Raw genomic sequence first — 18,282 nt, forward strand, 5'->3', positions numbered from 1 at the left:
CTTCCCGCTTGGAGCGGTCCCTATTTATCTACTTGCACTTTGACGTGCTTTCGAACTGCAGTTGGGCAGTAGCTGGGACCAAGCAATGGGAGTTCACCCCATCGTGGGGATTCGAACTGCCGAACTTCTGATCGGCAAGCCCTAGGCTCTGTGGTTTAGACCACAGCGTTCGGTTCTTGAGATGGATGCTTCAAGTTGCCATCCCCCCTCCCTTCCTGAAAAAGTCCTCACAGTGTGGCTCAATAATGATCCTGCCTTGCAGGGGGTTTGACTAGATGACACCTGGGGTCCCCCTTCTTCCAACTCTAAGGTTCTATGATTTAAAGTCCGGGATCAACCATCAGCACACCTGGCAAGCCTGGAACTCCCAACCCTTTGCAGTAATAACTTGGGGCTCCCCATCCAGTTTGAAACCATCCCGGGCCCTGCTTTAAGCTCTGTTTTATTTCCATCAGTTGCTATCCAATTGTCCCCTCCGCCTTATACATACAGAATACTGTACAAAATGAAATTAAAAAATGTATCTTTACTATCAAAAATAAAAAAAGGACAACCGTCTGGGATATAACCCTGCCTGATCGTCTTACAGAACACAGACGGACGAGGTTAAGCTAGCTGTTCGTCTCAAACTGAACTGAATCTCCTTCCCCCACCCCGAAGGACAATTGGGGGGCGGGGCCTTTAGGATTTAGGCCCAGATTTAGCCCAAGATCATAGCACAGGTTGAAAGCATCAGACGTTAAGGAAATAAACGACTCTCTGACTTTTAGAAGACATCTGAAGGCAGCCATGTTTAGGGAAGTTTTAAATGTTTGATTCTATTTTTAATATAGTGGTACCTCGCTAGACAAATGCCTCGCAAGACGAATTTTTCGCAAGACGAATGCGTTTTGCAATTTCAATAGAGACTCGCAAGACAAAGTTTCCTATGGCGCGCTTCACAAGACAATTCCCCCTCCCCCAGAGTGCCTGGGGAAACCCAGTCAGATGGGTGGGGAATAAATAAATAAATAAAAATTAGTAATAATAAAGCACCATGAAAACACTTTAAACACTCCTCACTTCCCCCAAAGAATCCTGAGAGTTGTAGTTTGTTATGAGAGTCACTGGGAGATTCCCCTCCCTTTAGCAATCAATCCCTCTCCCCAGGGAGCTACGAAAGCAGGATAAAGTGCGGACAGTCTGGTAGCAACCAATCCCTGGTGCGTTATTATTGTGCAAATCACATAACCCCCCCTCCCAACCCCCCCAGCCTGGAGGGGCTCTTCAGTGCGACCAGCGATACAACCTTCTCCCTGACAATGGCTGAACCCCAGGGCCCCCTCCCGAGGAAGGCACTCATTGCATTCTAGGAAATAATAATAACGATAACGATAATATTAACCTGCCTTCTTTCCTGACGGACACTCAAGGCAGGTTCTAGATGAAATAAGCACAGCTAAAAACATGGGCGGGGGAAAGCAATAATTAAAACAACAACGAAACATTAAGAGAATTAACACTGCACGCACACACACACACACAAATCTATTTAAACCATACCAATAATTATAATAAAAACATCATGGCACCAGCCCTTTCATTAAAAGCATTCAGTTCCCAGAGGTCCTTTTGGAACAAGAAAGTTTCCGCCAGGAGGATAGAGAGGCGAGAGGCCGGCTGGCTTCTCCAGGGAGGGAGTTCAAGGGTCTGGGAGCAGAAAGGTTGAAAGAAAGCTGCCTTCTGCAGTGGCAGTAGTTTGGGATCGCCGGCACTGACTGGCAGCAGCACTGGCTCTCGGGGGATTCAGACAGGGGATGGAACCGGGGACCTTCTGTTCTGCATGCAAAGGCAGGTGTTCTGCCCCTGAGCTACAACCCTCCCCACCCGTCTCGATCCGCCTTCTGGAAGTCAGCTCAAACCTTCCCTTCCAAGAAGGGCTCTGCCTCACAGACAGCTGGCGCTCTCAACGGCCTTCACTTTCAACCTGCCGAATTTCTGCTGTGGTTACCACGTTTCCTTTCGAAACTTCAATTTCAGTGTTTTCGTAACTGGTTATTTCGATAAGCTGCACCTCGAGGGGTTGTCGTTGCTGCTGTTTCGATGAAGAGAGGCAAAGACGCTTTCAAGAAATAAAGCCTAAACGGCAACGTAATTTTATTACGTAGATTTGTGATTCTTAGTTGCTGGGCTTTATATTTTGATTATCTTATGACAACTACCTTTTTGTTTTAATTGACAATTTGGGGCTCCTTTGGTGACCTGCAGGGTCAGACCAATGGGTCATCTAGTCCTTACAGAGGCCCCCAAAACAAGACCCAAAGAGAAGAGCAATTATCTCCCCTCCTGCAGTTTCCAGCAACTGGAATTCAGAAGAATTTCTGCCTCCGGCTGCAGAAGAGGCAGAGCATAGCTATCCTGGATAGTGGCCATCGATAGCCCTCTCCTCCTTCGTGAATTTTGTCCAATCCTCTTTCAAAGCCATCTAAGCTGGGGGCCAGGACGCAGGTGGCGCTGTGGTCTAAACCACTGAGCCTTTTGGTGTTGCCGATCAGAAGGTCGCCGGTTCAAATCCCCACAACGGGGTGAGCTCCCATTGCTCGGTCCCTGCTCCTGCCAACCTAGCAGTTCGAAAGCACGTCAAAAGTGTAAGTAGATAAATAGGTACCACTCCGGCGGGAAGGTAAACGGCGTTTCCGTGTGCTGCTCTGGTTCGCCAGAAGCGGCTTAGTCATGCTGGCCACATGACCCGGAAGCTGTACGCCGGCTCCCTCGGCCAGTAAAGTGGGATGAGCGCTGCAACCCCAGAGTCGTCCGCGACTGGACCTAATGGTCAGGGGTCCCTTTACCTTTACGCTGGGGGCCATCCCAGTCTCCTGTGGCAGGGAGTTCCACAGTTTAACTGCACTGCACAAAGGACTTTCTTCCATCTGTCCCGAATCTCCCATCACTCATACTCTCTTGGAAGTCCACAAGTCCCTGTGTTATGAGACAGGGAGGAAAACCTTCCCCCCCCCTCTATCCACTTACTTCATCATTTCATAAACTCCTTTTAGGTCACTTCCTACTTGACTTTTCTCTAAACCTAGAAGTCTCAAACGCCGTCACCTTTCCTAACAGAGTTGCTCCACCCCGTTGATCATTTTGGCTGCCCTTGTTTTACACCAGGGGTCAGCAAACTTTTCCAGCAGGGGGAGGGTCCACTGTCCCTCCGACCTTGTGGGGGGCTGGACTATATTTTGGAGAGAAAAAAGAATGAATTCCTATGCCCCACAAATAACCCAGAGATGCATTTGAAATAAAAGGACACATTCTACTCATGTAAAAACACCCTGATTCCTGGACCGTCAGCGGGCTGGATTGAGGAGGTGATTGGGCCAGATCCAGCCCCCAAGCCTTAGTTTGCCTACCCATGTTTTACACTAATGACACCTGAACAGAAGGCCTTGGGGTCGTGGCACGTAATACAAAATGCTGAACCACAATGAAAGAAGAGGGGCAGATAAAGATGGACTTTGCACAACTGGCAAAGCTGATGGGGAAAATCCGAAACCAGCACAACCAAGTATTCCAAAAAGACTGGAGTAAATTTACACAATATTTAAAAGATCATTGTAAGCAACTAACAACACTAGCAGGGTTATCCGAAGACTAGTAATGAGAATTTTCTTCCTATATTTATTTAATTTTCTTCCTATATTTATTTAATTTTAGAGGTATTGCGTAGCGGGTTATATTAGAATGGGAAAATATATAAAATGCTGTGATATCAAGGTTATTTTTGAAAGCCAAGAGGTAGGAGGGAAGGAAGTCGACAGGCTCTAAAGAGCCAAAGAAGTATAGTGGATAATACGGATGTGACCATATAGGTTTAAATGGAAAACTAATTATATATATATATATATATATATATATATATATATATATACACACACACACACACACACACACACACACACACAAAGACAAAATGCTGAACCAGTGTGTGGCAGCTGTAAAAAAAAAATGTTCCTAGGGATCATTAGGAAAGGGCTTGGAAGCAAAACTGCCAATATCCTAATGCAGTTATAAAAATCTATGGTGCAGCCACACTGGGAAAATAGATTGATAAACTTCAGTTGTGTCAGCTGTTAGTCAAGAGAAAGTTGTATCAGTTTCACCAGTGACTCAGTTTCTTGTCGATGACGCTTTAATGGATGGGATGTGCCCCCCCACACACACCTTTAGAAACTGGGGGTGGGGGCAAAGGAAAAATGAAACTGGGCAACATTCCCACAGCACTCATTTAAAGCACCTGGGAACTGTAGATTGTTGGAAGCATAGCACTGCCAGGGTGGCAAACTACAGTTCCCGGGATTCTTCGTGGGCATTAAATGGGCCATGTGGATGTGACGGTTGACATGACTCCTGCCATTTTAACGGACATGGCTCCCCCCCAAAATAATCTTGGGAACTGTAGTGTTAAAGGTGCCACCCGAGTATATTGTAGAGAAAACCAGCCTAAAAGATGCCCTCTGTATTTCAAGCTCAAACTGCAGCCTTGGCCACCCCATCTCAAACACCGCATTCCAGAAGGGGAACGTCTCTCCTATGTTATATTTTTGCAAGCGTCACGTTGTAGTTTGCACGGCTGCCAACAGGGGGCCAGGGTAACTGCGGCCTGACAAGGGAAGAGGCGGAAGGCGAGGGTGTGGTGCATAAAGGAGGGTGCGCAACCGCCACAGAGGGCGCTTGGGCAAATTGCATCACCGGAGCCGTCAGGTGTGCGGGAAGGGGTGGTAGAAAATTCTGCTCCGATTGGCAGGGTTGGCGCTACACACACAGCTGCCACAGGACACCCACATTCGTGAGAACGCCAGCGTTTACAGTGGCAGCCCCTTTGGAACTCCCCGCCTATTGAGACTAAGGCAGGGGGCCTTTTCCTTTCAGTGCCTAGGAGCAATCAGACCCGTCTACCTAGATGCTTAGAAATGCGAATCGCTTTGAGGTTTTTTATAAAACAAACAAACAAGCAGTGTGCAAATTTTATGAAACGAATAATAAATAAATAAAGGGATGGTGTGTTGGTCAACAGGGGCTGCAAATGAAGACCCACAAATGATACACTTCTAAGGTCCCCCTGCATTGGCCTGTTTACAGAATTATGGAACCGAATGAGACATCGTAAGGCCTTCTAGTCAAACCTGCCTGCGCTAGGCGAGGGTGTTAGTTTCACTGTCAAACTGTTCCCACCATCCATATTTTTCTCCTAATGTTGAATGGGAATGTGCCTTCCTTTTGTTGCTTCAAGCCATGCCCTCTGGAGCAGCCAAGAGCGCCAGCAGAACATAGCCAAGTCCTATTCAGAACAGACCCACGGAAATTAATGGCCCCTGTTAACCTCATGGAATCGCAGAACTGCAGAGATGGAAGGGGTCCCAGGGGTCATCCAGTCCAACCCCCTGCAATAATCACAGCTACAGGACCCCACTGATTCTTTCAGCCCATTGATTTCGCTGGGTCTGAGTAGGGATGGAGGAGGAGTCGACATTTAAAGACAAAGTCGTTTCATTTGCCATTTCGGAAACCTAACCAAAACGCAGCCTCCTTTGAAACGCGCGCTTCTCCAGATGTTGCAATGCAAAATTCCCCAGTCCACTAACGTGTCACCAAAAAATGCACATACCAGGGTATTTATTTGTTATATTTGCACCGGCCTCTTCCTCCCCAAAAGGAGCCCAGGGCAGGACACACGAAGAGTGCAAAGCGTTCTCACATACAGTGCAAAGGGTAAATATTTGAGTGAAATGAGCATTATATTTGGGGGAACGGCATTGCAAAAAATGAGTGCCTTAGACAAAAATGCATACAGACATGGGTATATGGGGAGAGATTTGCACTTAAACGCTGAAGGACTAAAAGAAAACATACAAGTTGATGTGGAAATGTAGAGAACTGAGCTTGAGACTGGAAAAACTGAAGTCAGCCCATCCCTAAATCCGAAAGGGACTTAGTTGAATGTATCACCCCAAATCTTTCACCTCTTCTCATTTTACCACCTGGAGCTGGAAAAGTTCATCCAGGAAGATGGAAAAGTGATTATAACGGCAGGTATGGTTTTCTCTGTGGAATACCTTTAAACAGCAAGGGGAAAAAACCATTCTCTTTCCTGACCAATCATCCCAGGACAATTGTCAGCTGGGTGAACAGATTTAGGAAATGCAAGTGACTGGAAATGTGGGGCGGGCTCACAAGACAGGTGAACACCCTCCCCTACACAAATCCCTAGCTGATGATCCGAATTCTTTTTTCCATGTGTTTTTTACTGTTTATAACAAGCACACGAGGAAAAAAACCCTGCAAGGTCCGTCCAATGGTCTGTCACAGCCCAGCGTCCTGTTCGTACAGTGGTCAAACGCCCCCAGGGACCCAGAAATTCTAGATAGACTGCCTCTGGACCTGGAGGCTCCATAAGAAGAGCCCCGTCAAGGAGGGCGCACCCTTTCGCCAACAATGGAGGCACAAGCCAGCCATCTCGTCTAGCAGTCACCGCAGCAGACAGTGAGTGGTCCCTTAGTTCTCAAACGCCTTGGTACTCAAACAACTTGGAACCCAAACACTGCAAACCCGGAAGTAAGTGTACCAGTCTGTGAACTTTTTTTGGGAAGCCGGACATGCTCTGTTTTGAGTGTTACGCTTCCGATTCGAGTGCCACACTTGCGTTTTGAGTGTTCAGTCTGTTTTTTATTAAAATGCTGTTTTAGGGGTTGTTTTTAAAAGTCTGGAACGGATTAATCCATTTTGCATTACTTTCTATGGGAAAGCGTGCCTTGGTTTTGGAACGCTTTGGTTTTGGAACAGACTTCCGGAACGGATTAAGTTTGAGAACCGCTGTACTTTATAAACAGGCAGATTGAGAGAGGGATTCCAAAGCCTTGGCATTCAACAGTCACTTTCCGAGCAGAGAGACTCGCGGCTTAAAGCGCCACCGACCATCCCTCCCATTTCACAGAAATGGGAAACCGAGGCGGAAAATGCAGGGTTGGCCAGCTACTGAGCCAAAATCCTGCCCTGGTGTTCTCTCTCTGCTAAATTTTGCACATCCAAAATCAGCACCACCCTTAGTCAGGTGAGAATTAACCGCTGGGTGCTTCTGTGTGTGGGCCTATCCATTCCCTGGACTTTGCTCTGCTGCTGCCGTCACCTCTGCAAGTCTTCACACCCTCCTTAATTGCTGTGAAACTTTCAGCTAGCCCCAAGCCAGGATCCTGGGGAGAGTGCTGGGTTGCTCCCTCTCTGCTAACTGCAGCTCTTCAATTGGTTGGAGCTTCTCCCCCCCCCCCAACCTCTCCTTGCGTTCCTTTTCCACCAGGATGGTGTGTTCTCGGGAGAATCTGTGGCCCCTCCAGGAAGATGCTGGGCTCCCAGCTTCGTCTGCACCAGATCCCGGGTTCAATCCCTGGGATCTGCCAGCAGGGCTGGGAAAGGCTCCCATGCCGGCCCATCTCGGCAATGCTGAGCGAGGTGCCACAACGGTAAAAAGCAGCTCGCTGCAACCCTCTCCCTGTGCATTTGGGGCCCCATCCTGAGATTCTCCACCATTTGTTGCTCAGAAGTAAACCTTTTTAAAATGATTTTACAGTGGTACCTTGGTTCTCAAACTTCATCCGTTCCGGAGATCCGTTCCAAAACCAAAACGTTCCAAAACCAAGGTGCACAGAAAGTAATGTAACATGTTCCACGCTTTTAAAAACAACCCCTAAAACAGCAATTTAACATTAATTTCACTATCTAATGAGACCATTGATCCATAAGATGAAAGCAATAAACAATGTACTGCAGTCTCACAATCAATCAATCAATCAGTAGCTGAACTGGGTTCCACGCAGCCACAAAAACAAAACAAAAAGAGCCACAAAAACAAAAACGCAAAATAAATAGCAAAAAACAGACAGACCTCAGCCTAACACTTAAATCAAAAGCATAACACTCAAAACGGAGCACGTTCGGCTTCCAAAAAAAGTTCGCAAACCAGAACACTTACTTCCGGGTTTGCAGTGTTTAGGTTCCAAGATGTTTGAGTACCAAGGCGTTTGAGAACCAAGGTACCCCTGTATTCAGTGTCCTTATTCAATGCTAGCCCTGCTCAGGGCAGTTCGCGGGCACAAGTAATTTAGTTCCGTTCATTTCCACAGGTCTACCTTGAGTAGCATTCGAACGCAGCTCCCAGAGGAGCCCTGGGCGGCAAACGCACCTGCTTGTTGGTTTTTAAATTAAAAATAACATTTAAACCACTGTTGAAAACACGGAGAAAACAATTAAGCATGACAAATCATTAAAAAAGCAAGCAAAACGAAAACCCACAAATGTAAACCAAATCAGATGTCTGGATATAAGCCTGTTACAGCAGCGATGTTTCCCAGGGAACAGTGATGACGCTGGCTTAACGTCAAGTGGAAGGAAGTTCCGAAGGATAAGTGCCGCCTCACTACTGGGGAGAGAGATCAAGGATGGGGCACCCCTGACCAGTGGCCCTTCTAGGTGGGGCTGGTGGGGAAACTCCATCCCTTCATGTCCATCACAGGTTCTCCGGTAGGAAGTAGAACATCCCTATGGCCAGGCTGCAAAAGATTTCCCCTTCCGAAACCCAGGAGAGTTGCTGCTGCCAGCCAGTGTAAGCAGTGCTAAGCTAGATAGGCCAACGGTCTAACTGGGTACAGTGGTGCCTCGCTTACCGAATGCCCTGCTTAACGAAATTTCTGCTTAAGGAAAGATTTTTCGAGCGGAGGTTGCCTCGCTAGACGAATTCGTTTTATGAAAAATTCGTCTAGCGAATCGCGGTTTCCCATAGGAATGCATTGAAATTCAATTAATGCGTTCCTATGGGCAAAAATAAAGTAAAAAAAATTTCAATGCATTCCTATGGGATTCGCTAGACGAATTTTTCATTATAAGAAAAGACCCGTGGAACGAATTAAATTTGTCTAGCAAGGCAGCTACAAGGAAGCTTCTGAAATGCCTCCGCTCCCTAGTGCCAAGGACTCGAAGCTCAAAGAGGGTTTTTTTTTGCTATACCTACCCATTAAGTTTCTTGCGAGTGAAAGGCGGCCGCTTCTTTGAAAGCACGCTTCCCGCCCCGAAGGATGCAGCAAACCCACCTGACGGCAGGCTTGACCGAAGGGGGCCATGCCAGACCGTGTGTGTGTGTGGGGGGGGGTGATTTCGGAGCTGGGAGGTGGAGCAGAGATTACCAGGAGCTTAGGAATCAGCACCGCGGCATCACGTCGGAGGGAGATCAGCTGGTCCCCCAGCAAAGAGCCCTTGCCTGGCGCATTAACATATTAGCTGAAATCCTAAGCGGTTAAAAATAAAAGCAATTGCTTGCGAGAAGGGGGCGGGGACAGAGTCACCCGGGTCCATCTCCTGGGACGCCAATCAGCCGGGAAATCTGCAAGGTCTCCGGAGGGTCCTCAGATACGTTTAGCTGCCTCCTTTCCAACTGCATTCCACTTAGAATCAATTCACTGAAATGGGTAAGCCCCAGGTTAGGTAGGTTGACAAATTCAACGAGTCTCCTGGGAATAGCCCCTGGTGAGAGGCAGCGGTGGTGTAATGGTTAGAGTGCCGGGCTAGGAGCTGGGAGAGGCCAGGGTTCGGATCCGCACTCTGCCTGATGAAGCTCACTTGGGCGACAGTCGTTGGCTCTCAGGTTCTCCTACCTCACAGGGTTCTTGTGGGGATTAAACAAGGAGAGCCATACCCACCACCTTGAACTCAGGGCCGTCTTGAGCAGATCGCGTGCCCTGGTGCTGAGGGGCGGAGATCGCTCCACCGCCCGCCCCGCCCTCGCAGGGCGCAATTGGTTTCCGCGAGGATTCGCCACGCGGCGCCCTCCTTGCCAGGCCGGCGCCCCCCTTGCCAGCCCCCCGCCGTGGTGCACTGCGCCACCGGGGGTCTATGTAGAGCCGGCCCTGCTTGAGCTCCTTGGAGAGAAAAAAGGGGGACAGAAATACACTAACACTGGGCTATATGGTCCAGCTATGGGGCACTCGTGCTTAAAAAGGTCCCCCACTCTGTACATGCTCATAGGCACTATGGCCACAGACGTAAGTACAGTGGAACCAATGAATACAATTGGTTCCGGAAGTCTGTTCATAAACTGAAGCAAACTTTCCCATTGAAAGTAATGGAAAGTGGATTAATCTGTTCCAGACGGTCTGCGGAGTACTTAAACTGAAGCGTTCATAAACTGAAGCGAACTTTCCCATTGAAAGTAATGGAAAGTGAATTAATCCGTTCCAGAGGGGTCCGCGGCGTTCGTAAACCGTAAGTTCGTAAACCGAAAGTTCGTAAACCGAAAGTTCATAAACCGAGGTGTTCATAAACCGAGGTTCCACTGTAAGCGCTGCACATTTGAAGCACATCAAAAGCATGGCTTTCCATACACACAATCAAAGAAAGAATACTGGGTGCTGGGAATTGTAGCTATGGGTGGGGGATATACTACAGTTCCCGGCATTCTGTTTTGGGTGGGAAGGGAATGGGCTTTCAATGGAGGCTCCAACCCAGCTCAGGACCAGAGTCCAAGAATTTGTCTTGACACCCACCAGGAGCACCTAATAAGAAAGGAAAGGGTGCCTCTGAGCAGATGCAGAGTCCACCTGGCTTTTCTTCCAAGCAGACCACGTCATGGGTAGGCAAACTAAAGCCCAGGGGCCGGATCCAACCCAATCGCCTTCTAAATCCGGCCCGTGGAAAGTCCGGGAATCAGCGTGTTTTTACATGAGTAGAATGTGTGCTTTTATTCAAAATGCATCTCTGGGTTATTTGTGGGACATAGGAATTCGTTCATTATTATTTTTCAAAATATAGTCCGGCCCCCCACAAGGTCTGAGGGACAGTGGACCGGCCCCCTGCTGAAAAAGGTTGCTGACCCCAGGACCAAATTGAGGATTTTGGCAAAGAGGGGAGTATTAGGGTCAGAAGATGGGTCCAAGGGACATTGTGATAACACTATCTACACGCAAACACACGTTCACAATCCTGAACAAGTCAACGAGAGAAACAGATGCACTGCAGTTATATGAACAGCATCGCAGCCACATGAAGCTCTGCTCTGCCAGTTACCTGAAGCCATTGGGTGCCTCTTCCACTGTCCCACAATCCACACACTTCCAAGGAATCTAGTCCTCATCCTTTGAGACTTGCAGACTAGACACCATGTCTTTTCCAGAACTGGCCTCTGCTCTGACTGTTAGGCATCACTACCCTAACTAGGAATAAAAATCCCAGCAACTTGACATGCAAGCACCCCCCCCCCCAACAACCAATGTTCCTAATCCTTGTGGTTGTCGAGCCAGGATGGAAAACATAGTCGGATTCTGCTTTCGAACCCCAAACTGACCACACAGGCTAACCCAAGGCCACCCTTTTCTGCTAGCTCTGCACAGAGATTAAAAATTGGGGAAGACGCGAGATCCAGATGTAAATATTTGGGCTAACAGGCTACTATAGTACGGAGCCAAAGAAGCAAATCTATTAGAAATCAGTGGAAAGGGGAAATAACAGACAGGATTAACATGGGTCATTCATTTGAAATGGGTCTACTCTGTGCTGTGTGCTCAGCGCATCTTCAAAGCGCACAGCTTCCCAGAATTTCTGGGAAGCGTAGTTTTCAGAGGGTGCTGGGAATTGTAGTTTGGTGAGCGGGTAAAACTATACTTCCCAGGATTCTTGTGTCGGGGGGGGGGGGGGAAGGTTGCAGGCTTTAAATGTACGGGGTAGTAAACAGTCTGCTATTCAAGGAGCTCTGAGATGAGGAACTCAACCTCTGGAAGAAAAACCAAATAAATAAAGGAGTTAGATGTTACTAAGGAGGCCAGCAGAGACTGATTGCATACTTGTGGCTTTTTTAAGTCTCAAGGGTTTCACCCTGTGAAACAAATGTTTAAACATTTTTAAAATAGAAAAATAGAATCAAAGAATTGTAGCGCTGGAAGGGGACCCCAGGGGTCATGTAGCCCAACCCACTGTTTGGTTGGCTGAATATGTTTATATTCCTGTGAACCGCCTCGATTTCTTTTTACGGCATAGAAGTGTTTTCATTAAATAAATAAAGTAATAAATCTGCACCCCCAATTTGCATATGCTGATTCACCCACAGAGAGATGCAAATTTAAGTCAGTGCCCTAAGCAGAGAGGGTTCTTCATGGAGTGCCCGGAAACATTGAAAAGCAAAGCAAAATATTTTTTTTTTAAAGCAGGACCCCCCTCCCTCCTCTAACAACACCCCCACCAAACTCCTGGAGACAAAACATGTCAAATTTGCAGAGTGAAAACGGAAGCCTGATGAGAAGCTTCTGTTGAGCTGAAAACTTTGAAAGTATTCTTGCGGGGAGAGGTTGAAAAAGATTTCAGCGAGATGAGAGAAGTGCCGGTTCTTGGAGGTGACGGCTGGGGAGCAGGAGGGGGGGGGAGAGAGGAAGAAGAGAAGGCCGGGTGTACCCTCTGTAGCAGGGAATCCAAAGGGTTCTGGGCCACCTCCATCCCAAGAGGGATGGAGAAAGGGAGGCTCCTCTGGGGTGGCAGGAGATGGCTTTAACAGGAGAGTGAAGGTGTTCATTAGGGAAGCAGAAGAAGACGCTGGGGAACGAAACCCAGCTTCACTCTGAAACTGGCCGGGCGGCGTTCACAACTCATCTCTCTCTCTCTCTCTCTGTGCCTCGGAGAGAGAGATACAATCTCTTTCCTCTCTCTGGCTGAGAGAGAAAAGGACTCTAGATTGCTGCTGTGCCGTAACCACCATGCAAATGACTTAATTGGGGCTCTTTCTCTCTCTCAGATGGGGAGGCGGGTTTTGTCAACAACCCCAAAGGGGACAAAAAATAAAAAATAAAAAGAGAGGGCAGAAAAAAACACAGCGATGGGGTGGCGGTGGCAATCTGGGGTGTGTGTGAAGGCTAGCCTTAGAATAATTAATCTGACCAGGATTAGGCCTAGGCCTCCCTTTGCCTGTGTACACACCATAGATTAAAGCACCCCCCCAAAAAAAATATAAAAGGCCCCTGGGAACTGTAGTTCACTCCTCACAGAGCTACAGTTCCCAGCACCCCCAAACAAGCTGCAGTTCCCAGGATTCTTGGGGTGGGGGGAAATGTGCTTAAAATGTATGGCACTCCCCCCAGGAGGGTGCCTCAACAGCTGATCAGGCTAGAGCGACATAATCCCAAAGGGTTTGGGGGGTTGGTGTCAAAATGTGCAGGGAAAATGTCCCGTCCACACCTTTGACCCCAAAATGTTGTCTACCTTGTGAAATTGCTAGGCCGCCCAGCTCAGCCTCGGCTACACTGACAGTTTTCCTGGGTTTCAGGCAGGGCACAATTCCTGACCTCACCTGGAAATGACAGGATTTGAACCTGCAACCTTTCACTTGCAAAGCAGACGTCTGGACAATGAACGATATGCCTTTACCCTTCCAAACAGCGAAGGGTGTTTGCAAGCACATTTCGGATACGTTTCTTTCGGGGGATTATTTGGGATAGTTCAAACTCCCGACATCCTGGGTAAAGAGGGGAGAGAATGTGCTTCCGGGAAGATTCTCCCTCTTGGGAAAGAAACGAGACATTCTCAAAAGAACGCAGGAATGTGGAATTGGTCCCTCGGTCCCTCAAATTCAGGATTGTCAACTCCAACTGTCCAGGGCCAGGGAATAGATTTGGGACCTCAAGGTCCAGGACTAAGATTTTCTAGTCCACCCAAGTTATGCACAAAGGCCTGGTTTAAATGAGAATAAACAAGTTGCCTTCATAGTCAATACATCCTTTTCATTGATATCAACAAAGTTTTATTTGGGGGGGGAGGGGGAGCGTAATCACAGCTATGGGTCGCTGCAGAGCTGGTTCTACGGGAGCCGGGACAAGACACCCACTTGCAGAGGAAGAGCTGGGTGGCCCTCAAAGGTGGCAGAGCGAGCTGACATTCCGGGGACCAGAAATTTCATCCTGCACACGTCACCCGACTTTGAAAAATTGGGAAGCCCCTTCTCCACCCCACCCCAAAAACAACCATTCCTCAACACACTTAACCTGCTTTAACCCCAGTTCTGTTCCTGCACACTGATAAAGAGGAGTTTGCACCTGCCCCACAGAGCTGCCTCACTTATCCTACCTGCGAAATGGGCCCCACTCCCAAGAGACTTTTTTTTGCTCAGAAAACTGAGCACGTCAAAACTGAAATCCCACGAAAATGCAGGAGGAGAAGGGAGGAAGCAATAAAAGACACTGAGGCATAAAATGGCTTCTCCTTATTTTGGAGAGGGGCGGTGGGTCCGTGGGCCGACAGGAGGTCATCTTGCAAGGGAAAATGTGGCATCTCACAGGGGAGGGGGCTGTCAGGGGCTACTGGCCATGACGCCTATGCTCTGTCGGAGCCACATTTGACTCTCAATCCCAGCTGCTGGGAATCCCAAGAGGGAATCTGGTGGTTGTCCTGCCTGTATGCTTCCCAGTGGAGAATCTGGTTGGCCACTGTGAGGACAGGATGCTGAGACCCCTTTGGCCTGATCCAGCTCCTCTGATGCTCGGGTGGAACCTCCAGGTCCAGAGGCAGTCTATCCACACTCCTGGGTCCTGAGGGGCATTTGCCCACTGTTAGGAACAGGATGCCAGATCACATGGCCCTATCCGCTGAGGCTCTCTTGATGTCTTTATTGCCTGATACAGAGGGAAGAGGGCGGTGCGGTTTTTCTTTTAAAGAATACAGGTAGGTGCCAGAATTCACCATGAACAATTCCCTCTTTCTCTTAGAATGGCAATGGCACACACCTGAGAGGGGCCGGAACTGAGTTCCCCTGGGAGGGAAGCACTGGAAGAAGGAATATAACACACACACACCCCGAAAAACCCCACACATTGGACACAGCCTGATCCCAACAAATTGAGGAAATAATCCATGGCAGAGCATTTATGAGATTCTCTGGGTGAAGGCAAAGCACCTCTACTAACTCCCACCGCTTGGGTTGTGGGGATATAATTGCAAATCACTCTCACCGAAAAAGCAACAGAACGAATCTGATTTTGCAAAGCACAGTGGAAAACGGTTAATGGAGAGGCAACATTTTAAGGGGAGTGTTGTTTTTAGGGGGGGGAGCAGCAGAAGAGGACATGCTGGTGCTCAACAATCTTGAAGTGATTGCAAAGGGTTAGAAACCCCTCTGGCTAGCCCCCCACTCCCATTTTGGGGAAAGCTGCCTTCCTACAGCGATGCTCTCTAAACAGGGTTGCTTAAAAGAGGGAGGGAAGAGAGCCCTACTTTTCGGGAACCCCCCCCCCCCCCAATATTTCTGCCAGATATCGCCACCCTCCCCAGCATCACTGATGCCCCTCGCTGAGACACAACCACCCCTTTCTCCACCCACACAAATAGCCCCTTCCCAACTTAATTCTCTTTTGATACCCCCCTCCCCGAAATAACTACGTATGCCTTTTCCCAAATAACCCTCCAGTCCTGCCTCTGGATCGCAGAGAGTGGGTGTGTCCACCGTCAACCCCCCTCTCCCTGAGCCACCCACTTTTCCCCACTGGATACCCACTTGCCAAACTTACCTCGGCTCGGAATCCACCTCGCGTTCACCCCGTCTCCCCCCCCCGTCTTTAAGGACCCCCTTTTCACTTTTTGTCCCTCCCATTGGGGAAGGAAACAGCTTTCCCTTCTCCCCATAAGCGCTCCCCACACGTCCCAACACCAGAAAAAGCCCCGCGCCCCTCCCTTTGGGGGGGGGTCTTTCCCTCCCCACTGCCTGGATCCCAACGGCGCAGAGCGCGCCTCCAGGGCGCACCAGAAGGCACAGGGGCGCAATTGCGGGCAGCTTTGCGCGCTTACCTCTGGCGGCGGCGGCGGCGGCTGCGTCTCTACCCCGCTTGGCTCCCGCGGGGCTGCCGAGGCTGGCGTTGTTGAAGTCCATGGAGCCGGCGCGGCGGGGAGCGGAGTTTGCGCCGCCCTGCGCCTCTCCAGCTGGCTCCTGCCGCGGAAAGAGCGCGCAGCCGCCGGCGCTCCGGGAGGACCCTGCTGGGCTGACTTGGCTGGCGGCAGACGCGGCTCCGGCGGAGCAGGGGAGAGCAGTGGCGCTCCGAACCGGCGGCGACGCGCTTGCACCGGCCCCGCGCGGCCGCCAGGGGCGCACCGACGCGGCCCGGCTCCTCCCCGCGCAACAGGCGGCAATTAAACCGGTTCAGCTTCCCCGCCCCGACCGCCGCTGCGTGCGCGGCACTCTCCCGGCTGGAAAACCACGCGGCAGGCCCTGCGCCTTCTGCCTCTCTGCCAAACCAAACTCTCGCCAGCAAACACCTCCCCCCGTGCAGCAGCAGGCAGAAGTTCATCTGGTCAAGCTTACTCGCCCTGATTAATGCTTCCCCCCCCCACTCGCCAACGCCGCGTTGGAAAAGATTCGTCACCCGTAGATTTCTCTCTCTCTCTCTCTCTCTGCCTGTGCTTAATTAAACTCTTGTCCCCCGTGCAACAGGCAGCAATTAGACTGGTCAAGCGTCCCCTCTCTGATTAATGCTCCTCCCGCCTCGTTGAAAAAGATTTGTCACCCGTAGACTTCTCGCCTGTGCTTAACCAGACACTCGCTCCTCTCACCCCGTGCAACAGGCAGAAATTAAACCGGTCAAGCATTCCCTCTCTGATTAACCCCCCCCTTGGGAAAAAAACCCATCTATTAATTTTCTGCCTGCGTCACTCAAACCCCCGCTTGAAGTTGTTTTTAATGCTTACTACTGGAAAACTGGCTGTCGTTAAACTGGTGAAGCTTTCCTAACCACCTTGGGTCGGGGAAACACACACACAGCACCTGTTGCATTCCTGTCTGCTTCGTGTTCCATAGTTATGGTTGTTATTCTTAGAGAGAGGGTTCTGTTAGCGGCCCCTCTTACAAGGCGTCTGAAGCTTTTAATAACTGAGGCAACAGGTTTTAATTAAACAGGTGAATCAGAAGGTGTCACCCTGGTGGGAAAGCAGACCTCACCAGTTGGATTTTTGTCTGTCCCGCAAATACTGGCTCTGCCGCAACTCTAAAGCTTAGATGCTTAAGAACTGTCATTAAACAGGTGACGCTTCCTTTTATCCTTCTCCCAAACTTGAAGAAACATCACCTGTTTCTCTACCACCTTTATCTTGGCAAGGAAGGTTTCTCCCCTCTCATATAAGACTTCTGTGCCTTTAAACACTGAACAGTAATCCCACACCCAAAAAAATCTGGGGGGGGGGCATTACCTGTTGAATTTCTGTCTATCACATTCCCTATTCTGACTCTTTGCCATTAAACCAATGAAGCTTTTCCCTAAACAACATCACCAGTTGCATTTCTGCTTGCCACGCAACCAACTCGCCCCACCCTTGGCCCCTCCCTGCCTTGTTACATAAGACTGCCCCCCCCCCGCCCCATGAGGCCTCTATCCCTACCAACATCGCAGCAGGCCATAATTAAACTGATGAAGCTTTTCCTGCAACTAGTATCTCACCTACTTGGAAGAAAAGACATCACCAGCTGTATTTATGCCTCTCGGGTGACCCTACCCCACCTGTTGGATGGCAAAGAGCTTTATCTGCTCCCCCCGCTCCGCATGCAAACATTAAATATTAGGCTTGCCAACTGTCCAAGCTAGGCCTGCTGTTGTGTGTTTAACACCCATGTAATAGCTTGCACAACAGGCAGAAGCTCAACAGGTGGTGTGTGTCCCGTTCCCCCCCCCCAAAGAAAAAATGGAATCAGTGCACCTCTGAGCTGCACAGAGGCTGGATTTCTGACAGGTAGCTTTTTAAAATCACGCGTAAGTTTTGGGGAAGGGACTCGGGGAGAGATTTGGCATTCTTAAGAGTTAAGGTTGGCAGGAATGAAGGGGGGGGGGCAACTGTGGGGATGGGAGCCTGGCAGAAGTTTTTGAAAAGTATTTTTAACGTGCATTTGCCAAACTATTTCCCACACTCTTTGGAGGAGGGCAAATAAGACTCCCCTGCAAATTAACTGGGGTGAGGCCTGCAAAATACTGTAAATAAGTACTGTAAAATGATTTCCTATTCGTAAAAGTTGTATATGGACATTAAGTCCTGTATATAAAATCTCCCCCTCTATTGGATCGTGTATATCCAGTGAAAAACAGGCCAGCTGCATTTTCATGTGCATTTGTTAAAACAATATTTTGAAAGAATTGCAGCGTATTACATTTTTTGGGCAAAGTTTCGGATAGGAATCATTTTGAGAAAAAATGAAGGAAAGCCACATAGCCCCACCCCGTATTTCCCCCAAAGTGACCACACTCTCATCTC

The 18,282-nt window shown here is 49.1% G+C and overlaps 1 protein-coding gene across 1 annotated transcript in view; it reads right to left on the reverse strand.

Annotated features, from left to right (window-relative positions):
- Window positions 1–16,069, reverse strand: part of RORC (RAR related orphan receptor C) — a 77,519-nt gene extending 61,450 nt beyond the window's left edge. Inside the window, exon 1 of the mRNA XM_035098064.2 lies at window positions 15,838–16,069. Within this exon, the coding sequence (XP_034953955.1) occupies window positions 15,838–15,919 (82 nt within the window). The 5' untranslated portion in view covers window positions 15,920–16,069. The remainder of the gene's footprint in view (window positions 1–15,837) is intronic.
- Between the last annotated feature and the right edge of the window lie 2,213 nt (window positions 16,070–18,282).

Source organism: Zootoca vivipara, chromosome 17 (assembly GCF_963506605.1).
Source record: "Zootoca vivipara chromosome 17, rZooViv1.1, whole genome shotgun sequence".
Lineage (NCBI taxonomy): Eukaryota > Metazoa > Chordata > Lepidosauria > Squamata > Lacertidae > Zootoca > Zootoca vivipara.